The sequence below is a fragment of the Momordica charantia genome (genome assembly GCF_013281855.1).
Source record: "Momordica charantia cultivar OHB3-1 chromosome 6 unlocalized genomic scaffold, Mcharantia_2.0 BLBB01000006.1, whole genome shotgun sequence".
In the NCBI taxonomy this organism is placed as follows: Eukaryota; Viridiplantae; Streptophyta; class Magnoliopsida; order Cucurbitales; family Cucurbitaceae; genus Momordica; species Momordica charantia.
In genome coordinates this window covers 32,154,127-32,177,763 of record NW_028275164.1, presented here as the reverse complement: position 1 = coordinate 32,177,763, position 23,637 = coordinate 32,154,127, and the positions used below count along the sequence as shown (strand labels likewise).

The window sequence follows — 23,637 nt, the reverse complement described above, 5'->3', positions numbered from 1 at the left end:
GCATATGATTCCTTCCCTTCCACTTCTCCTTTCTTTCTCTTCCTCCTTCCTATGCAGTGTTTTTCCTCTGTCTTTCTCCTCCTTCCAATAGCATCCTTGGCTATTCTTCCTACATTAATTAGGGCTTATTTTGTATGGTGGATCTTCCTTCTTCATTATTATTATCATTATTTTGAAATTTTGTTTATTTATTTTGAGCGTTGTTAAATTGGAAGAGACTATTGATGAGTGGAGACAGAGATGTCAAATTTGAACAATGTTGAACTGGAAACAGGCGATTCATGATGAGTGTCTAAATAATAATGTCGAGAAGGATGTTGAAGTTAAGGAGATGCTCTTGAGCCTCTAGGATAGCATTTTGGCCAATAGAATCAATAATTTAGAAAAGATAAATTTGATATAGGGAACTGATTTGCTTAATTGAGTCAGATTTGTCTCATTCTTAGACGCGTTTTCTAGACGTGTATCTTTAATTTAAAATAAAGGATCAATGCAGATGTAAGACATGGATTTTTTACCAAATATGCATTTCAATTTCCAAAATAAACGCGTCGCAGTGTAATACATTGATTTTTCTTACCAAATATGCATTTCGATTTCCAAATTAAACCCGTCGCGTGAAAATACCGCTTCCCTTTAGTTGACTAAATTGGCCACGCATGATTCTTCCCCTTCCGTTTTATCTTTTCTTTCTCTTCCTCTCCCTCTTCCTTTTTTATCTTTTTTTCTTTTCTAGTACAAGTAAGGTGGAGATTCAAACCCATAATTTGATCAAAGAGGAGTACCAATTATTAAACTTAAGTTGGCTTAGTGTTTTTTTTTTCTCTCCCCCATATTATTTCGGTAGATCTTCATTCTGCATTGTTATTATTATCATGTACTTTGTGATGTTCACCCATATTCGAATAAAAGATCAAAGTTTATATCTAAATGATATAATTCTATCCTAATTTGATTCTTTCAATTTAAACTACTTTTGATTTCAAAATTAGCACAAAATTATCAAACTGTTTACGCCTATGTCTTGTAATTCGATTCCCCTTTCTCCCATTATTTCAATATATTTGGATTAAATGCTAAGTTTAAGTTGTATTATAAAATAATACAATCAAATGTTTGTGTTACAAAAAGATAATTTTATAAAGTGTAAATCTTGCCTCGATTTGGTTTTAGATTCATAAGCTACCTCTCTGTCGTTATAATATAATTGATTAGTGTTATTGTACTAGTTCGTCCAACGACACTAAATAAAAGAAGGGTATTTGACCAATAGAAGCAAGGGTCTAGAAGGAGCATATTAATACACATCTAATATTTTACTAAATTGATTCAAATTTATTATATTCAGACACATGTCATCCATCTGAACGTACATATCTAATAGAAAATACAACCCTACAATTTTTAATGCAACTTTTAAAGGTTGGATTTTCGCAAAAGACACATTTCAATTTCCAAAACAAACGTATTTACTGAGAAGCTATTTCACTTTACTTAATTGAACCACACATGATTTCTCAGCTTCCACGTTCTCCTTTCTCCTCCCTCTTTTTTTCAATGATATCTTTTTTTTATAATAGCATCGATCTCTAATGGTTCTTCCTACCCCATAAACTTATTTTTGGCAATTTTCTACCGCAGATATTATTATTATTATTATTTTAATTTACTTAACTTTGTGTTGGATGTTCACTCCTATTTAGGTAAGATCAAAGTTTATCATCTAAAGAATATAATTCCATACAATTCAATTGTTTCGTTTAAGCTGCTTCATATAAAAAATTATGAATGTTTTGTATTCCCGTTTGTCCTAGTATGTCAACCTCTTTCCATTAACGCTATGATTAATTATAATTTTTGTCCTCCAACTAAATAAAATTGATTTTGTTTTGGTCCTTTTTCTATCTTAATTTGGTCATAAATAAACACGATTTTGTCTTCACTTCATGATTCAAGATTTTAATGAGGTCATTTTTTTAAATAAAGTTTAATGTACAACAAAATGTTTATGTGACAAAAAATATTTTTAAGAAATGAATGTGTAAAGATGTAAAATCTGAATGCTGGTAATTGTTAAATGGGAATAAATTGTTGTATATATACGAGTGTTTGGGGAAAGACGTAGATATTAACAAATTGGAAAAGCTTGTTCAATTCAAGGTGATCGAGTGTCTCCGTAAGCAAAAGTCGAGAAAGATGTTTGAGAAAAGAGTAACTAGCCTATAAAAGCTAGGATCTAAAAGGGAGAGATATTGATACATCGAATCGTTTATTCAGATACACGTTAACTGAATGTATATTTGTGACAGAAATACAATTCTACAGTTTTAATACAACTTTTAAAGGTTGAATTTTTGCCAAAGATACATTTGAATTTCCAAAGTAATCCCCTTTCTTGAAAATATGTTTTGCTTTTTCTATGATGTTGTTTCCTTTTCTTTTCTTTCTCTAACAGCATCTCGAGTGGCTTTCCTACCTCATCATCATTATTGTTATTTTACAATTATGGATTTTATTGGATCTTAATAGGCTTTTTTTTTCCTTTTTCCTTTTATTGGTTCTACCTTGGATGTAACCCTATTTTGATAATATCGAAGTTTATTATGTTTTCATTTAAACTTCTTTGTACGGGTGAAAGAAATCGAACCGACCCAAATCGAGCTGGTTCTCAAACTATGTCAAATTATTAGAAAATATAAGTACTACAAGTAGGTTAAAAGGATTTAAACTCACACTTTCGATCAGAGATCAGTGCCAATTACAATTAAACTAAATTCATGTGGTAAATATAAATTATTAATTTATCAATGATTATGCTCATCTCTTGTATTTTGATTCCTGTTTCGCCTATCAATCTATTTCCATTAATACTGCGTTTAAGTTGTATTATACTTGTGGTCCTCCAACTATGAAAAATTGATTTTTTTGGTCTTTTTTCTATTTCAATTTGGTCATAAATAAACACGATTTTGTCTTCCCTTGATAATTCAAGATTGTAATGCGGCCGTATTCCCAAAAAAATCAAAAATCAAAAATAAAAAATAAAAATTTTAATGCGGCCACTTATTTAATAAACTATAATACAATAAAATATTTACCTTACAGAAAAAATATTCTAAAACGTGTTCTAAGAGGTATCAAAAAGTGTAAATATGGCCTTCAATGGAAACCGTTTCCTTTGTAAAAAAAAAAAAAAAAAAAAAAAAAAATCCATTTTAAATTCTAAAATAACCTTTGAGACCTTTCTTTTCTAAGATATAATCTTTCAAAAAAATTACTCATACGATTCAATCATCTTTATATATATACCATCAGACTTTGTTTGACAAAACTATTTTAGATTGGGGATCTTAATAGGATGTTTGAGGTGTAGGTTCCATATATTCTCGACGTAGATTTGATACTTTCTAAATTTGAGAATGTTAAGCATTAAGGTTTAATTACATAAAATAATAATAATAATAATAATAATAATAAAACTATGCTTGAGATTTGAGAAAATAAATTTGTGAAATTGTTGAAAGTGAGGGTGTCCAGAAATATCGATCAGTCGCAACCAAGTCCCCTTACACTTGTCGTAACCCTTACCCAACAACTCTCGAGGCTCAAATCTACTGCAACCCAAACCCTAACGCTTAGATCCGCCGCAACCCCCTATCTCATAGCTCCTGCTGCTCAGATCCACCACAACCCGTCACCGCTCTATTCAAATTTGACTTAATCAAACTGATTGTTCTATCGGTCGATGAGAAAGTCACATATACAGTCAATCGACCTCGGTTTAAGCCTAAAAATCGATATGAGCAATCAATGTATAGTACTAGTTGAAGGCCATTGGAGATTTTGATCCTAATAAGTATTTCTATAAATTGTACTAAAAATTGTATTTCTATAAATGAATAAAATAGAAAGTCACATCAAGACAACTTTTGGGCATAATTATTGTATTTCCAAAAGATCTTTTTTTCAAAATTTATTTAAATGCATTCAAAACAGCTCCATGGCAATTGCCAATAGACCATATCTTCTGTTTTTTTCTTCTTTAAAATATTATCTTGATCCTACAATTTTAAAATATTTATTTTGGTCCTTATATATTTTAGAAAATGACTATTTTGATTCCTTAATTTCATTTTAAATGTCATTTTTCTATCACAATTTCACCCTAACGCTATATCCAATATATTTTATTAAAATGTAATTATAATATTTTATATTGAAATATTTCTTTTATATATAGAATTTATGTTAAAATTTTCAAAATACGAATCAAAACAACATTTTCTTGAAAATATAAAGATCAAAATAAATATTTTAAAAGTACCATGACTAAAATAAATTAAAATTATTAAGTACGGAAACCAAAATGAACGTTATGAAAATATAGATATTAAAATGAACCAAATGACACGGGGAATAAAATAGAGTTTTAACCATAAAATAATAAGAAATTATAACAAAAGGCATGGGGGGTGGTAACGGCTGAAGCATGCTGGCATTTGGCATTTATGTATGTATATAGAAAAGAATTAGAATCACTCCTTCCCCCCAACGACCACATGCAGCAACTTCTTCCGCTAGCCTCCCACCTGCCAAATTACTGTTTAAATACTATTTTTTGTTTGACCCCGTTTCTTTTTATATATCTTTCAACTTTTATTTATTTTAGTTTATTTGCTTTCGAATGGCTATAAAAAATAAAACGAGGAACCAAAATTGTTCATTTTTAAAGTAAAAAGAAGATTAACTTTTTTCCCAATTTATGTTAAATATGATATCCAATGAATAATTTTCTTTCGTCTCTTCCAAAACCTCCTTCCTTTTATTGATTGATGTGACGCTTATGATCTCTATTCCTACAAACTCGATTATTTACTGATGATTCTTCTCAGATTCTTTATTTTCCCACCACAATTATGCTTCTAATTTAGTTCTTGTTTCAAAGCTGCTTACCAATGAGAATTATGTCTCGTGGACTCATTCTATGCTATAGCTCTTTCAGTCAAGAACACATCCGGGTTCATTGATGACACTATTGAAATCGATGAAGTGATCTTTTACTGTATTGGAATTTCGTAATTTTTTAATTATCTCTATGGTTTGAGATTTTTAGTTACGACCATATTATGCAAAAATTTGAACTTCGGTCTAATACACCAAGGGTACGAGTCAAAAAAGTGTCAAATTCTATGGTGGAAATGGATTAGCCTTATCTTACAAATCTAAGTTCAATGTATTGAATTCATTTTTTCCTTTCATTGACAATTGTAAAGTTATATTTCATTTGCTTTTTCTTTAAGAAAACAAATTATTTCTTAATTAAATCAAATTTAGACACTTGTTATGTTATAACTCATTTTAATATTTTATATATTCAAATATGTTCATTAGATATATTTTTATTTTAAGTTAAGAGAGAAATTTAAGTTCATGCTATATTTTATTTCGTTGAAATGCAGTATTAAAAATAAATATAGTGTTGTATGTAATTAAATATCATTACAAATTAAATAAAAATCAAACATTACATTAACTAAATGATAATTGATATATATCTCAAACCAAGAGGTTGTGAGTTCAATCTTTCACCCCACATGCTGTACTAAAAAAAATAGATTAGGAGCTACTCCTTTTAAGTTTATCCAATGAGCTGACCTAATGAACTTGTCATCTAGTCAAATTATTAAAAAATATAAAAATAATAAATAATAAATAAATTGAAATCTCGTCATCCAGTCAAATTATTAAATTGAGATCTTGACAAAATAAAAAATAATAATAATAACGGAGTAGCTATAATTTACTTAAAATAGAAATCTATATCTCATCTCCAAATCCAAAACTTTAAAATAATAGACTTTTTATGTCCAATATTTTCAAATGTCTAAAATTATATGTTCAGATAGTCACGTTTTTTTAGTAGAAAAATTTATTTAAATGCTCGAGAATATTTAGATAGTCCGATTTATTTTACAAGACCCTAACGGATATTTATATAATTTAGTTTGTATATAATATATTTATTTCTATTAATTTAATATCCCATTTTTTAATGTTAACTTTTGTATGTTACTTTTTAAAATTCATATTAATATATGATTTTTCTAATAATTAATATTAAATATAAATTTCATTTTTCTAACTATAATATTTGTAAAAAGTACAAAGATATAATTAATGTTATATGAGGTAAAATTTATTTATTATAATATTAAATTATATTTTTTATAAGAAGAAAGATATCAAATGTATACTAGTGGTTAAAAAATGGCTGCTTCAAAATTGTATATTTAAGATAATAAATATTATTGATAACAACTCCTTCCAAATATTAAGAATAAATGGAGAAATTAAATTAAGTTTATTTTATAATCAAGTGTAATACATAAATAGACTTAATTGCATAAAGTGGGTCATTAGTCAAGGAGTACATTAATTTATTTGAATTATAAAATTAAAAATAAAAATAAAGAAAATTAATGAAAGAAAACATATGAAAAAAGAACGAATGATAAAAATGTAAAGAGAATGTCTTCGACATGGAAATCTTGAAAATTCATGTCTCAAAAAGACATTCAAAACAACTTAAATGCCTTATGTGTGAGTATCTTAGGATACCCGAGCATCTTAAAATACCTAGATATCCTACATTATTACAAAGTAAATATGGGAATCCAGATGTTCGTGCTATGAAAATTTTGAATTTCTACAAAACAAATGGTCCCTAAGATTAAATTATAAAAGTAGTACAAAGAAAGTATGTATTATATATATATATACACACATATATATACATACATAGAGTGTTAGATTGAAAATTTATATATATATATATATATAGAGTGTTAGATTGAAAATTTTAAAAAATGACACAAATCGTAAACTTATACAATCACACGAGACTCATCTTAAAACCACTTTTGTGACATTTAAAAAAAAAAGAAGTAATGATATTTGTATAAATACATATTTATTTTTTTACCATTTAGTATACTTTTTTTTATTTAATGTAAAAAGTCTTTATTTGAATTAAACTGAAATAGTAACAACACGTTAAAATTCTTTCACCCTATTTTGCTTGCCAACTAGATCCATTCCATGTATATCCATAATTACAACCCACGTTTTTAATATGCAAAAATGGTTTTGTAAATAACTTTAAAATAAAAGAAAAAGAAGGGATATATTTTCTATTTCATGAAATTTCACATCTTCTTGTCTTGGTCATGACTTTATAACCGAAGACGGCCGTAGGCTTAGCAGTCGACACGCAATATAACAACGTGACAAAATTCTATGGTTTTAAGTTGTAACATATTTCAATTGAACCTATTTAATAAAAAAGGAACCCGAAAAAAGGAAAAAAAAAAAGAAGAAGAAGAAAAAATAATTGGTCAGCCAAAATCAAATCAATCTTTTCTGTCGGCTTTTAAGTTTCTTTTTCAAGCGTATAAAGGGGTTTACTAAAATAAAAATAAAAAAATTTGGTTAGTCGGATTTTTTCATAGTTTTAATTTTTTTCAAAAATTTTCAATTCCAATTTTATGATTTAAAATTTGTTTTAATTTGATTCCTATATTTACAAGTTTCATTAAAGTTTAGTCAATTTTATATATTGTTGCTAAGTTTTATGCATGACAACATATAGTAAGTAAAAAATAGAAAGAAGTAAATGAATTTTCTAAGAAGATAATTAAATGAAGAAACTTTTAAATGACAACTCCCTAAGAAAGTTTAACGTTTTGGAAAAACTCTTTCTAAAATAAGATAAAAATAATGCAACAGGATAAGAAATATCAAGAGGATCAACAAACCTACATAAAAGAGGGATCTTGAATTTGAGGAAGCAACTAGAAGAGATATAACTAGTCCCGACTATTGATCTTTTAGAGTGCTTTTTCAAAGTATGGAACTAAAATAGATATTTTAAAAATATAAGAATAAAAATAAGAAAGAATTATTATTATAGTGGACCAAATCTTTTATCTTGAGAAAAAACCACATGCTTTTATTATAAACATATATTATCCATGCACCCCCTGCCACCGACTAACTTTTGGTGGAGTTAGAAAATAGGAAAAATACAATTAATGATAATAATAAAAATAAATAAATAACAAAAACTGCTTCCAACACAACAGCCGACATTGATTTATCTATAGTACTAAAAAAAACATTGATCTTTCTATCACCTAATCTAGAAATGGCAACAATAAATAAAAAAATTAGTGATTGGAAGTTAGCCGGCAAACTTTTGTTCCACAATTTGTCTTGTATTATGTCACAAATTCATACCACGTGGCAACATCACTATTTTCACACACATATATATATTTAAAAATTTCCTCATGGGATTTGTACTTTTCAGGCGGCTTTAATTGCACAATTAGAAAAATAGAAATTAACCTGATCCACAATGATCTTGAGAGAGACGTACAATAAGAAGCAATTTTTATTCTTATTTTGTTTTTTAATGCAAGTTTCACGTGAAATTTTGGTTAAAGGTTTTAGTTATATCCATATTGACATGAAGAGTAAATCAACGTTATTGAGAAAATGCATCCACAAAATATTACTAGTATGAGCTTAATATTAATATTTTAAATTTATTTAAAAAATAGTAAAATTGTTATTTGTTAATTTTATAATCTTTTCAAAAACATCAATCGACATCGATACTTTATCGATATTTCCATCTACATTTTCATGAAATAGTTCGACATTTAAATCTTTGTTAATATGATAAAAAAATAATTAAAAGATATTTAATTTTGAAGATATATTTATTTTCTATTTGTAGAGATATTATTATAGTGCAAGTTGTAGAGAAAGTGAAGGTAAATTAGTTTAATGTGAGACGTAAAGCCAAAAACATAATTTGGTTATATTTAATATAGAAACAGGCTCCTGTGAACCCTAATCCTAGCTCTACTTGGCAAGAGATGAGCTATAGATTTTAAAGTATTTGCTCATTCATGTATCTTGCCATATTGAAAATATATTTATTTATTTATTTGACATTAACTAGTTATTGATTTGAAATGAGTGCAAAATAGACAAAAATTCCATTTTTATTTTGAGTAACGATACTTATTTGTGTTATCTAAAAAATGGGTTAGAGATAGCTAAAGGTGTTTACTACTCTAGAATTCGAGGTTCAAATGAGTGGTGGATCTAAAAACTTTACATATGGAGAGCTAAAATTTATAAAATAATAATTTTGAATAGAATGTGCTTGCCCGTAGGTGTGCGTGTGTGTATATATTAGTTTATATATTTTGACATTAAGTCGCGTAAATTATAAATAACTTTTAAATTTAGTTAAATTTATTTCTAATATTGTTTCTAAACTTTGAAAAGTACAATGTCAAATAGGTATACAAACTTTTAATTTTTTTTAGATTAGACTCTTGAACTATTTTAATATGTTAGAGATATATATTAAACAAAAGATCGAAAATTCGAACACCTTTTAGATTTTAAAATTGAATCTTTGAAGACGTATTAAATATTTTTTTAAATTTAGCAACCTATTCGATACAACTCTGAAAGTTTATGGATCAAACTCGTAATTATTTAACAAGTTTGTTTGACAGACTCTAGTTCCCATTGGCTCACGTTCATCTGCCCTTGGTTCAAATTTTCACATTGTGTTAAAAAGAAATTAAGTAATTAATTGATTTATTTGTAATTCTCGACCCTTGATTATTTATATTTTTTAAATTAAAAGTTTCACTCTACTGCATAAATTTTACAACTTTTCATTTTTCTCAAATATACCATTAATGTAACTTTACTTTTATGTGTTTTGTATTACATTTGAGTTTGGTTTGATTTGAATTATGTTATTTTTGTAAATTTTAAACTTTTATGCTTTATTTAAAAAGGTTTTAACTTTTTTTTTTTCAATTAAGTCATTTTGATAGTCAAAGAGAGCATAGCTCAACGCTGATTAGCATATACCTCAAACTATGAAGTTGTGAGTTCGATCTCCCATTCCTATGATACTAAAAAAACTCGTTATTATCACCGGACATAAAAAAATGACGAGCGAATGTAAAAGGAGTGTATATATACTCTTCACAAATTCACGAATGGCCTACCATGGTACCATTGCCAACTGGGCCTAAAAGTTGAGAAAAATCAGCTGGGCTCACCATTTCGGCCCACTTAATAATGGATATCATCCGCCGCCGGCCCAGATACCGAAGCCCGACCCGCGATCGCCCAAATTTCTCTTCCTTCTGGTTTCCCCCAAGTCTGGAGAGAGACTCCATTTCAGTAGCTTGTTTGAAGAGAAGGCACAGGAGAGTTCGAAATGAAGACGAAGGAGCGAAATGAAGAGAAAGAGAAGAAAAGGAAAGGAAAATTTTGGATATGGATGATTTTATCAGTGATTTTCCGGCTCATTCTGATATATTTCCCCAATCTGAATCTGTTTTCTCGACCCGAAGTCTCCACACCTCTGACCAGCATTCGTCGATGTATTTTTACTCTCTTTCTCGTCATGAATGATTCCCGGTTTAATTTATGCTCATGATATCGACTTAATCGTTAATGTCTTGCAGTGGCTGAGGGTTACTGGTTGAAGCAGTCGTCAATGTCTCCCTACGCAGGTTTTCTTGTTTGCTTTTCGCAATTGATTTGAATATTTGCTTCTGAAGCTGGCTGATTGTATTCTCTTGTGCCTATTTGCTTGAGCAGGATCTATGTACCATGGCTCTCCTATGTTACTGTCTCTTCTTGGGCCACTGACTGTAAAAAGGTAGAAATGTACCTCCAAATGAAATGCGATAGTTCATTCAATAGAGTTTTTTCAGTTTAACTCGTCAATGTTTTGTATTGAACTGGATAAGTACTTGAAGTATATGATTGGGTTTCAGATGACCATTTCCTTCTATTGTACTGATTACTGAATACTTTAAAATTAAAGAATTTCAAGGCCATAAAAGTGAGTTTAATGGTGAATTTTACAACTTCGGAAGTTCTGGTTGACTGAACTTCTTGGCCTGGAAGTTCTTACCTTATGATGCCAACAGTGGTGTTATTGCTGACACTCTATAGTGATCTATTTTGTGGTGATGCAGAATTGAAGGGCAACCAGACCATCTTTTATGCAGGTGAATTTTGCCTTTCTTTTGTTTGGGACTAAGATTCATTTATCGACTCTTTTGAGGTTGTCCAACATTTGGAAGTGAATGGATTTCAGTGGAGTTGTGTGTTTACAATTATCTAATTCTTCTTGGACATCTTGCTGTTGTACCTCCTTGTACTCAATTTCATTTGTGAAATTTTTTTCTTCAAGGCCTTTTCATCTACTGAATATAGCCCCATTATTTGTTCAGGCTGTTAATATAAATGTATTGTTGGATAGTTTTGCTTTTGTGGTTGCAGATGTTTTGAGCGCGCTGCTTATTCGTGCAATTGGTCAGAATCTTCAGAGGGCATACTATCAGAGTTTGAGATTGCTAAAGATTAACCTATCAAAAAATTCAGGTTCTTGTCATGGGCACCTCAAAGATGGTTATCAATTTATTATCCATGAAATGTATATCTTAAACACTTATTATAACCTCTTTTTAGTTTTAGGTAATTATGAAATTACAACTAAAAAATTCTGACCAGGAATAAATTATCATTTTGCATTTCTCCGATAAGGTTGGGTACTCGCACTAAAGCAGTTTGTATTGATTTTCTTCTGCTCTATTTTGTAAATTCCTGTTGCAAAAACTTCACTGAAACTGCTCAAGATGATAGCCAGATTAACTTCATAAAGAACAAGTATTTTAGATCTGCAGCAATGCCTAAGTTTAAGAAGCAACTTGAACTTAGTTTCCTACCAACTAATTGGGCTACATGGCCCGAAGAATAACAAAAGAATCCCCTAATCACGGTTACTCCTCTCTATCTCCCTCTTGTACCCTTTTTCTTCTATACACAATTATGATTGGGTCTATCAGAATGATGTAATGTTCAAAGCACAATTAAGTTCAACTTATACAGACAAACAACCTTGTCAAACTTTAATGGATGGGATTAGAGAGAACTTTAGAATTGAACTTTTTTATGTAAGAGGTTGTGCAACTGATGAAAGCCAGTTCCAATATAGTTATATTTTTTCTTGACTGTATATTCTTACCAAGTGAGGGGGCTAGACAATGAAGATTTGGTAATCGATTTTAGGATGATAGAGCAATACTGATATCCAAAGATGCATGAAAACATGGTATTTTGATTGATGTGATAATTATAATAATATTGATTTGGTTTGGAGGTCTCAAGTTTGAACCTTTTGGTGAGTTTAATATAAAAAATCCTTGGTGTCGGCCTGGGTGCCCTTAGGTATAGGGGAGCAAAGTTTTGACTCCCAGTTAACAATTAAAATAAAAAAATTGTTATTTTTCAAGGGAAACATATGAACGAAATTGTGGGGGGTGGGGGGTTGTTGTAATAATATTTCAGGCTCTGTTTTTGGATTCTTCATTATAAATCTGGTTTTTCTTTTGTATCATCATCATTCAAATGAAAACTGCCTTTTCAGCTGGATTTTGAATGCTCCATTCTCTTCTTTTATTAGCTTACTGAGTAATGCCATTTTTTTTCCATGATAACAGAGATCTTCCCTGCTGGGGATATTGCATCTCTTGTGTACTTATGGAATCCTTTCACAATAGTTGCATGTGTGGGTCTATCCACATCTCCGATCGAAAATCTAGCAGTTGTGCTTACTCTCTTTGGAGCATCTAAAGGCAAGAAGTTAACAATCTTTGCTTTGTCATAGAGATCTTTCTTATCCTTTAATAATGGACAATTTCTAGACGAAACGTGCATGTGAATTTCACCAAAAATTTAAAGGTGCAATTGCTCATACTGGTTGAAGCACCAGAAAATAGACGTGTTACGTAACTATTAACCACTACTAGCATGTTTTTGTTACTGAAAATATATATTTGTTATGATTTATTTTGTTATTTTGGAACCACTCATTTGATAAGATGCATCTAATGGAGTCCAGGACAAGTTTCGTTGGCTGCATTTGGATTTGTCATGGCAACTCATCTATCTCTTTATCCTATAATTTTGATAATTCCGGTATGATTTTTCTATCTTAGGTGTTTGGTTTGACAATATATAATGTGCATGCTCATGGATTCTTCTAATTTAGTTGTTATGGTCTTCTTCTTCCCCACCAGGTAGTACTTCTACTAGGTAATGGCTTAGATGCTCCTCCTAGGAAATTGTTCTCGCAAAAGAGTTGTAGTAGAGGCGTTGATGGACCTTCAAGTGATAGCTGTAGTCGGCAAGAAGAAATGATCAATCAGCCTGAGCCAAACATTTTCTCATTGAGACCAGTTATATATTTCTTGTTGTGGGTTTCTTTATTTTCTACGTATCTGCTGCTTCTTTGCGGTGTATCTCTTAAACAGTTTGGTGGGCTCTGGGAGATGTTTAGAAGGTATCTTTTATTACATCTTCAATTTTTCTTTTAGAATTTTCAATGTCATATATTTAAAAATGTAACCGTTCACTCTTTGCATTTCTCACACCGAAAGATCTTATCCCTATTTCAACAAGTACCAAGTGTGATTTTGATAGTAAATGATGAATATGCACATTTCAGGCCCTCCTTCACCCTCCGTTGGTCTTTAAGAATGGGGAGGTGTCACTTAGCTGAATGCTCGTTGGTTTCCAAAATATTTACATTGTTATATTCCACATTTACAACTGCTTCATCAATGAAAGTTAAATCCACCTATGAGAAAGTTGATTTTTTTTTTCTAAAAAGATGACATAATTTCTTTTATATCAATGTTTCACGTTTTTGAAGATAATCACATTTATTACAATGAAATAGCATGAGCTGATTTTCTGAGTTTCCAGCATACATTTCTTACTTAGCTCTAAAATGTGGCTGGTTTTTGCAGCACATATGGCTTTATTCTCACTGTGCAAGATTTGTCTCCAAATATAGGGGTTCTATGGTGAGTTCAAAATGCTAGTTGTTGGCTACAAAGTGAATCCTATGCATAAAGTATAGCATGTGACTGACTACCAACTGATCTTTCGAATGCTGATTGCAGGTACCTTTTTGCAGAAGTGTTTGAGTTCTTCAGGGATTTTTATTTAATAGTCTTCCATATCAATATTTTGTTTATGATAATGCCATTGTCCATACGGCTCCACCATCGACCCTTGTTTCTGGCTTTTGTGCTTCTTTCCGTCTCTGCAATGTTGAAGTCTTACCCTTCGGTATCCTCTGGTCTTGTCACATAACTTCATTTTGATTCTTTTTTTTTTTCATGATCAAATACTCAACTACTAGATGCTGCAAGTTTAATGAAAAAGCTTGTCTTGTCCTTTTTACTTCTAATTAGGTGGGGGACTCGGCTCTGTACTTAAGTTTTATGGGATTGTTTGTAGATGAATTAGTTGGTAAGTTATAGTTTGGTTATGGTTACTGATATTTTCAACCTCATCTGAATCTTCACCATTTTATGTTCCAATGGTTTACTTGCAGACTTGGAGTTCTCCTTCTTCCTATTCTGCGGGTATATTGGGATTTCCCTGCTTAGCCCTGTAATGCACAACCTTTGGATATGGAGGGTATGCCTTATCTGCATTCTGATATAAGTAATAAAATGGAAATATATAATCTCTTTTAAGCTAAATGACTAACAAAATTGCAGGGGACTGGCAATGCCAATTTCTACTTTGCAAATGCAATGGCCTATGCTTGCTTCCAGGTTTGTTCTTTCTTCTTGAAAATATAGTTTGCATTCAGATCTCTACTATGATTCTCCTCGTTAGACTTGCTTAAATATTATTATCATAGTATTGTCTGATACTTTCTCTCATTAATGCTGCTCAGATCGTAATAATATAGAACCTACGAAAACAGAGCCATGTACATGCAATATATTGCTTTCTTTCACTAGTCACCACTAAATTCGTTTAAATCAGATCTAATAATATGTGGTTTATATTACCATCCAATTCTTGGACTTTCATGATCGTGTCTAATAGGTCCTTCAACTTTAAACTGTCTAATAGGGGTCCTTAAACTTTCAATTTTATGTATAAGTGATGTTAAACTTTTAAGGTGTCTAATAGATTCCTAGACTTTCAATTTTGTAACTAATAGATCTCTAAATTTTTAAAAGTATCAAATAGGTCTATAACATGGACAACAATTTTAAAACATCGCCTAATCTATTAGGCACTTTTTAAAGTTTAAATACTTATTAGATACCAACTTAAAAGTTCAAGGAATACGCTTGTAATTTAATCTAATACCTGGGTTATTAGGACAGATCTAATTCGTATTCGGGTAAGAACACTGTTTTGTTTTATTCATGAGATCTTTAGAAGTGATTTGTTTGTTGTTTATTTTGTGGGCTCACTGACTTTATTTGAACAGATTGTTTTAGTGGTTGAGAGTGTAAGTACAATGCTGAATCACGACCGGAAACTAAGGAAGCTGTCTGCAGTGAAGCTTTCATAATAGCTTAGTCATAGATAGCACCAAAACAACCTCAAAGAAAGATCATCTCAGGCTGCTCGATTTCATTGGACAACTTTTGAGTTCCAGAGATTCAATTTCCATGTAGAATCAAAATCAACCTCGGGACTGCTGTGGGAGACATTATGTCATTTGTAAAGTCACTGAAAGTTTTGTATCTCTCTCATTATGTCTCTTTTTTAAAAGGAAATTTCTCAAGTCCTTTAATCTTGAAGTTTTAATTTTACCAAATTGAGATAAATGGTAATATTGAATTATTCATCAATATAGATATTATTTGTCTTGAAAGATCTACGTTAAGTTATGAGTGTTCTAATTTGATAAAGTTTTTCTTTTGCTCCTATTCTCTCTTAAAGCTTGTAAAGCTCATAAAATGGAACACAATTAAAAAATCAAATACTATTTTGGTCTTTGTAATTTCGGTTAGTCCATGTACTTTAGAAATATTTACGTCTTTGTAATTTTAAAAGTAATGAAAAGATGTCACATAAGAAAACCGATGTTTAGGCAAGTATTTTTCTAATTATTAAATAAGTAACCACCATTCTTCAGAGCTCTAAAATTCACGAAATCTGTGTTCCTGTCCTATTCATTATCTATATCAGCATTCTATACCCTAATATGGCCTCGTTTATCTTTTTTCTTATGCACATGGTGAAGAAAGTAATCAGTGTCTCTGTCAGAGTGCCTATGCTTTTTGTGTAAATCATGGCTCCTTCTTCTCTTGTACCCACCTCCACCTCCACCTCCATGATTATGGTGATGCTTACTTCCATGCCTATGGAAATGCCCTCTGTGCTTCAAGGTGTGCCTTCTGGGTTGATGATTCTTGCCCCAAAACATATCCTCCCACCAGTCATAGAGAGGGTCAAATAAGCCCTTCTGATGTAAAAGCCATAATACTACAACTACTGCAAATTATTAGGAGGAAAAAAACTATAACATTTCCTAAATATGCTCCCAAACAGGACTTAATAATCATGGATTTGTAGTTTACCTGCTGGGAAAGTTGCCAAAAGGAGACCAAACAAGACTAGCCAACTCAAACATATATACTGTATGTGACAGCTGAAGTCAAAAAATCTAGAGCACTCTTTTCTGTTCAGAAAAACCAGAAATATGTCAACGGCAGAATATAGATGCTTCTAAAATTATTTGGTTTATGATCTAGAATTTGGAAGCAAGTACCTGCAAGATTTCCCAATGACAAAGTCGACCACACTTTCGTAGAACTTCTTCCAGATTAAATTGATTGAATCGGCGAAGCCATTTATCTTGCTCTTGGGGGGTTCAAATGGGGTAATCTGTTACAAAATTACCAAAGTCAATAATGGAGGAAGGATGTTACGTCGGATTCACCACGATTCTAAGAGTACACAATTAAGGAACCTGTGATCCATTGTCAAGGACAGTAGCGATGGTAGCAAATTGGCATTCAGCTCTATCAACTTCACTAAAATCAGCATCCTTAAGTATGGCTGCACTATGAACAAATTTAAGACTACACTTAATTTAATGGGAAAAGAGGCATAAGACGCTACTTATCTTACCCGCACACACATACTTTGCTGCTTGATCAGTTGTTGGGTAGAGTTTAAACGAACGGCTAGCAACTTCCTTCGGCTTCATAATGAAATATTGTTCCTGGAATCATCTGAACTTTCATTAACAACTCTTCACGTGAAAAAAATTCTATCAAGATGTCTGCGAAATACCGTACCTCCATGAGACTGACTTCTTTTGAACAAGTAAACTGCAAGAAAGAAGAATCCCCCGAGTTGGAATCATTTGCAAAAAAAGAAAAAAAAAATGAAGTAAAATTTCTAAGAGAGTTCATAAAAGTACAAACTTTGATTGTAATATTAGAAGGAAAAAAAAAATCTATGTCAACACTCATCCAATGGAGCCCTTAATGGTCATCCCCAGCTATATATTTGATTGTAATAAAAGCTAAGTGAGTACCGTTAAGCTATAAGATGCTTCCACTTCTCCAGTATTCTTTGTTGTAACTGTAGCAACGCCAAATTGTGTGAGGGCTTCAAAAGTTGGGATGTTGATGCTCATAATTTTCCCAGGACTCCTACATTAGAAATACATATTCTATTGAAGAAGAACGATGATTTCTAAAATAAATGAACTGCTTTACATATCTTCACAATAGATCTTTAGGGTTTGGATGGTTCTGAAACTTCAAGGAAAGAAGAGCCAACAACTAAGATTTGAATGCATATCACTAACCTTTGGTAAACATAGTCGACATCATCAGCACGTAGTTCTATAACCAGATTTGTGTTAAGAACTTCAGTGACTCCTATGGAGAATGAATGAGTTCCAGCATTCTGCACCCACCGGAACGAAAAATGTTAAGCAATATGAATGATTCATGAACGAAGAAATCTACATCTCCCAATACTTAACTGGGTGCTGATTTATCCTTTCAAACCTTCTTTCCACTCCATATAATGGCAATTGGTTCCTACTAATTCGACTCAAGTCAGCCTGGAAAAGTCGAGAAAATGTATCGGATCATGTAAAAGTATTGTTGATGATGATAATAAAAGTTATCAAAGTAATATACCTTCTTGGGTGTAAATGCTTACCTCCCTGAAATTCCATAATTGATTGTGCAAGCAACTCCAAAATGGTGATGTGCAGAAATCAGGCTGGCTGTTAAATGTCTCATAGCCAACACCAATTTTATTGCATTCAAGACCATCTAAAGTAAATCTCACTCTTTCAAGAAGCATCCACATAGAAAAATTGCTCCCCAAATTCGGAGGTTGACCAGGACCACCCTTCCATCCACAATAGGAAATTTCAGCTAAGCAGCAAAAGGTAAAAACTACAAGGCAAAACCTACTGCAAGTGTAATTTAAAGTAGTCCATCGATTCTACATTCACGTCTAATAAGGCAAAGACAATATATTTCATAGCAGCCAAGGATGAGTTCGCAAATAAGTTCTTCAAGTTATTTGGAAAAGAAATGAGAGACAACAAAATATCCCTCACTGTGATTAAAAGGAACAATCTCAAAGACCTTTATTCAAAAAAGATGTGTGCACAGCTAAACTTTCTCGCATCAGGATTTGCTCCCTCAATTTATACAGAACGTTTTATCAAATATTTCTGTTTTTTGTGTTAGAAGTGGAAACTATTATACTTTTTAATAAAAAAATTTTATGGTGGAGTAAAGCATATACCTGCCTGGGAATAACAAGGTAGAAGTCCTCGAATGATGGTATATTTGTGTATCCAACAAGATCCCCAATAAGATTAACCCTTAAGAAATTATCATGTGATACCACTGTTCTATTTTCCGGGCCCACAGACACTTCCTATAAAGATAAATTTCATATTAATAATGACATTTTGATCGAAATTGGAGAACAAGATCGTGAGAATGTTAAGAGTTTTCTCGATTAGGTATCAAGGAAAACTTACTGAAACTTTAGATCCTGACTTCACTTGAATTTGAACACTGAATCCTAGAGACCATTGTCCAATACTAAAAACATGAAACCTGAGTGAGACAGAAGTCGTAAGTATAAGTATCAAGACCCATGATGATATTACACTAGATTATCATATCAAGAGGGGGCGATTTGGGTACCATATATGTCTACATTCAAAGGTAAAGATGATCAATATCAGAGAGTTGAAGCAATACCAGTCACCTGGAAAGCGTAGGCAATGTGCAGTATTTGCCTTTCCCTTAATCATCTTGTCAACTTACACACAAGAGAGTTAGAATCATAAACCAGGGGTGCTAAATTCCTAAAATAATTGAGAGAACTTGCAACTGAAAAAATGAAAATGAAGAAAAATGGAAAGCAACTTACAAAAATTCCCACATGATGAAGGCATCCGACGCTTTGCCCCACAAGGACAACATATAGGCTAACAGATATAAGAAAACAGAGAAGAATGCATCAATAATTTGATCAAAAGGAATGCGAAGAGTCGTTCAATATAGTAACCAAAAAAAATCAAGATAGTAGCAGCTTTTCTCAAATTGCCACCTGAGTGCTCTGAATTATGTGCCCACTTTCGTCTCTTAGCCTACAAAACAACATCAAAATTCAAATAGATTACTGTCGATCAAATACCTTCAGGGTGGTGTGATAAAGAGGTTAAAGATGGCTTACCTTACCTCTCACATATGTGTACTACTCTGGCGCTAGCATCTGGCTCACATTTTCGAGTTCTAACATAAAATTCTTCGGGTTTGTAGGGAACATCCTGGTGTTTGAACACATAATATATATACTTCTTAAGCTTTATAAACATAGAATATGCAAATTTGAATAGTTTCAAGTAAAAGTTTGAACTTCACCAAGACCAAGCGCACACAGATTAAATCCAAGGAATTGAAATCATAAGAGGGAATTACACGGATGTATGTTAGCTCATACAAAACATAAGCAGCCGATTTGCTAACAGTCAGAACAGGGGGTATTCGCAGGGTTTGCATCTTGTTGGTAGAGTTCTCTTCCACCTCTACAATTTCTGCTATAATGGAGGCCTCGCCCCCACTCTGCAATATCAAAATCTTCTTTACAAAACAATTCAAAAACCATAAAATTAACCCAAAATGGGCACCAGAAAACCATCGAACAAATGGAAGATACTAAAAGAGAAGGTGTCTTACAGAACCACTAGGAACGGCCATGTTTAGGACAATTTTCTTGGTGCAGTTGAGGCTATCGACGCCGGACTTGCGCTCGCACTTCTCAAGTTTTGACTTGGAGAGGATCTGAACTCCGGAAACGTCTTGAGGAGCCAGAAAATTCAAAATGCAAAAGGCGAAGAGAATGCTACAGCCCATTATTTGGTTGTCTGTTACTTCTGAGACTCCTATTTTGAATTCTGAAAAGAGTGAGAAGAAGGGCCGATGGCGGTTTTATAACCTCCAGACACGTTTTATGCTAGTCCTTTTCAAGTAAAATTATATTGTTTATAATACATAATTCTTTCAATCAATTAATATATTCCTTTCCTATGTACTATTTCAGACTGAATCGAGGTGTAAAACCGAGCGAGAAATAGGAGAGGGAGACAACATGCCGGGAGACTAAGAACTGAGGACAAGATTTTTTGCGAATTTCAAATTCTAACCGTTAAAATATGTGAAAGTTTCAATATCTTAAAATCTTTCTATAATGGGGAAAAAAAACCTTTAATCTTTCTATATTTCAAAATTTGTCCATGGTGATCCCTCAGTTTTGGTTCACATTCATTTCAAATTCTATCTATTTCACTGAACGCTGAACAACAGAGAGCTCCAAAAAAATTTCAAAATCCCGCTATCTTATAGCAATCGATTCCGTTCGATTCAATTCATCACTCATAACATGCGTTTATCACAACTAGAGACAGAATCGCCGAGATCATCATTCATAACAGAACAGATTTGTGGGTTTAACCTAAGTACCCGACGCTTATGATTCGAATGTGATGTCGGAACCAATCAGAGAAGTTTGGAGATCGACATACCTTTTTTATCGTCGGAGTTGCAAACGGCGGTGGTGGCGGTTGCCGAAGACGGCGGCTGAATTGATGCATCTGAAGAATCAAAGTCGTTTTGTTTTTGGTTGCGTCTGTTTGTGAGGGAATCGAAATGGTTGATTTTGGCGGGAAGGATGCGGAGGAGGAACCAACTGTAAGATGTAGATTCAAAATCTATTTACTCTTAATAAATATTCGACATATATATTTCAAATATAATTTTTTAATTTTTTTCACATACATCCAACGTGTGAAATTACTAGCCACATTTATTCCCGTCTTTTCGAATCTTTTCTCCTCATACGCATTGGTAAAAGGGTGGAACTTAGAATATTATATACAAATTCCATAACACAAAGCAATAGTATTCAAATAGACTTCTCATTTTTCTCTCTCATTTTCCTCTCTCAGAAAGTTATTAAAGTCTCGACGTGATAGAATTTAGACATCATTTTTAAGTAGTTAAGCTTATCGAAGTAGCTTAATCAACTTAATCTTGTTGTTACGAGTAATAAAAGTCACAATTCAATGTGTGAGCTACATGAGTTTAATGGTCTTATCCAATAGTGATAATATTGTTGAAATTTTAAAAATTTGATGTAGGATTCTAAATTCTAGATCCTACCGTATGAATATAACAATAATAATAAACCATAAAAAGAAGAAAATAAGAAGCGAAGAAAATCACGTTTCAATTTACAAAAATTTCATTTTTGAGAGGAAAATAGTAGTCCTTACTCCAAAAGAAATTATATAGGTTCATCATTCACTTCTCGACAAAATATTTGATGTAAAGATAAATAAAAATTAATTAGAGACCATAGTTAAGGCACATTCAAAGTAGCGTATGTCGTCTTTGTAACTATTTCATTCTCTTTCAATTCCTCGTCCTACGACTATTTTTGCTTTTTTGAGGTAACATGAAAACAATCACACTACTCTCATATTAGCACAACCTGACAATTTTTTACTTTGTTATATAATCAGTTGAGATTTCTTTATCCATTTGCATTTTTAACCTATATAGGATAATCCTATCGTAGTTTATAAAATATAATTATCTACAAATCCCCTTGTTACATGGGATATTTCCAACATTCCCTTTCCAAATACAATTTTATTTTCTATTGTATCGTACGTTAATGTTTGGTTAGATTTTCATGTATGAAGAATTAAATTCTATTTCATTAATCATATAAGAAAAATCTCTTTTTAAGGGAGGATTTTAAATATAGATGTGGATAGAAATGTCGAGAGCATAGAGATGATTAGAGATGATATTTCTAGAAAAGTTATAAAAATAAAAAATTCATAAAAAAATTTGAAATAGTTAATATTAATGTTCGGTTAATAGTAATAATATTTTATTGATATTTTTCGTATTTTTTTATTTTTTATAATACTATAAAAATGTCAATGATCGTGAAAATTTTAGGAGAATTCTGAAATGTTGGATATTTTCATTAACAAATGTGACGTTGATGCATGTACGTGGGTGTGTAGTGAGGCAAAACCAAAAAAAAAAAAAAAGAAAGCCGCATTTAACTTAGTCAAAGCGAAGAAGTTTGACCTATCGGGCGGGCCGTCGGCTATTGTGAATGAGGCGCTGGTCTCTTTGACCCGGTCCACAATGGCGGTCTAAATTACACTAAGTTCGGCTAAAACTTTTAATTTATTCTATTAATATAAGTAGAAGTTCCAATTTAATTCTACTTATATTAGTATGCATGAGATAAGAGGTCTACTATTTATATATATATATATATTAATGTGTTTATATTATCTTCGAATTTGGCTGATTATGATAACTATTTGTATTGGAGTTTAGATTAGAGCGAGAAAGAGAGGAAAATGAATGAATTTTAAGTAGGAAAAAGTTGTTTATGGATAATTCATGTGGTTTAACTAAATCTATAGAGAAAAAACATTGTAATTTAACTATTTTTATATATTTTAACTTTTTAAATAATCAACTTTAATCTTTAAGCTAAATATTGACCTATTGTATATAGGTACAATTCAAATATCTGACTATCATAAATATAGAGAAAAAAAATTGAATTTATAAAAGATGCTCAAATCAACCGTGGTTATTTATTGTAATGTTATGAATACAACTATTTCTTGTTAATCTGAACATAGTTTAATTGGTTAAGGTGCTTTTTTTCGACCAGGAGATCACGAGTTCAAAAATCGAAATTTTTATAGCAGCTTCCTTTTATTTTAAAAAAATTATTGAAACATTACCCATATTATAAAATTTATTTCATTTCGTAATTAATGTTAAATAATGAAATAAGAGTCTAAGACTAAATTATTTTTATATATCTAATAAATTAATTTAATATATCAAATTTAATTCCTATGAAAAATCACATAAAAGAACAAATATATATGAAAGAGTACAAAGTGCGAAATGTCTTTTTAATAAAAGTTGAGACACTTTTTTCAAATGTTATGAACATTTGGTAATAAGAATAATACTTTCCAAGGATTTCAATGAAATTTCATAAAAGCTGACATACTTTTAGAAAGATCAGTTTAAAACGACATTTGAATAAATAAAATGTAATAGGTAGAAGATCAATTTTAACCTCCGAGACCTCGTAAAA

The 23,637-nt window shown here is 31.3% G+C and overlaps 2 protein-coding genes across 4 annotated transcripts; one reads left to right on the top strand and one right to left on the bottom strand.

Annotated features, from left to right (window-relative positions):
- The first annotated feature begins 10,263 nt into the window (after positions 1-10,263).
- LOC111025904 (uncharacterized) lies at positions 10,264-15,808 on the top strand. Of its 3 annotated transcripts, none has more exons than XM_022303815.2 (14): positions 10,265-10,484; positions 10,569-10,616; positions 10,705-10,765; positions 11,088-11,120; positions 11,375-11,496; positions 12,615-12,749; positions 13,016-13,092; positions 13,194-13,456; positions 13,926-13,982; positions 14,082-14,250; positions 14,376-14,433; positions 14,519-14,604; positions 14,688-14,744; positions 15,419-15,808. In XM_022303815.2, exons 1-14 carry the CDS (start codon positions 10,319-10,321, stop codon positions 15,500-15,502), a joined length of 1,416 nt encoding a protein of 471 aa, XP_022159507.1. In that variant the 5' UTR covers positions 10,265-10,318; the 3' UTR covers positions 15,503-15,808. The 3 variants fall into 3 exon arrangements, 2 of the variants coding, with proteins under 2 accessions (XP_022159507.1, XP_022159506.1); XM_022303814.2 differs by having other exon boundaries at positions 11,065-11,120; positions 11,395-11,496; XR_015791920.1 differs by lacking the exon at positions 15,419-15,808 and having other exon boundaries at positions 10,264-10,484; positions 11,065-11,120; positions 11,395-11,496; positions 14,082-14,260; positions 14,688-14,742.
- A 223-nt stretch (positions 15,809-16,031) lies between these two features.
- Positions 16,032-21,175, bottom strand: HAP2 (hapless 2). The gene is made up of 19 exons (XM_022303978.2): positions 21,014-21,175; positions 20,169-20,374; positions 19,911-20,054; positions 19,671-19,759; positions 19,540-19,579; positions 19,360-19,417; positions 19,188-19,248; positions 18,962-19,040; positions 18,721-18,855; positions 18,121-18,315; positions 17,939-18,019; positions 17,759-17,859; positions 17,483-17,600; positions 17,241-17,273; positions 17,071-17,164; positions 16,910-16,998; positions 16,709-16,824; positions 16,518-16,618; positions 16,032-16,431 (listed from the first exon to the last, which is right to left on the bottom strand). The coding sequence occupies exons 2-19, from the start codon at positions 20,343-20,345 to the stop codon at positions 16,130-16,132; spliced, it is 2,013 nt and encodes a 670-aa protein (XP_022159670.1). The 5' UTR covers positions 20,346-20,374; positions 21,014-21,175; the 3' UTR covers positions 16,032-16,129.
- Positions 21,176-23,637: the final 2,462 nt, after the last annotated feature.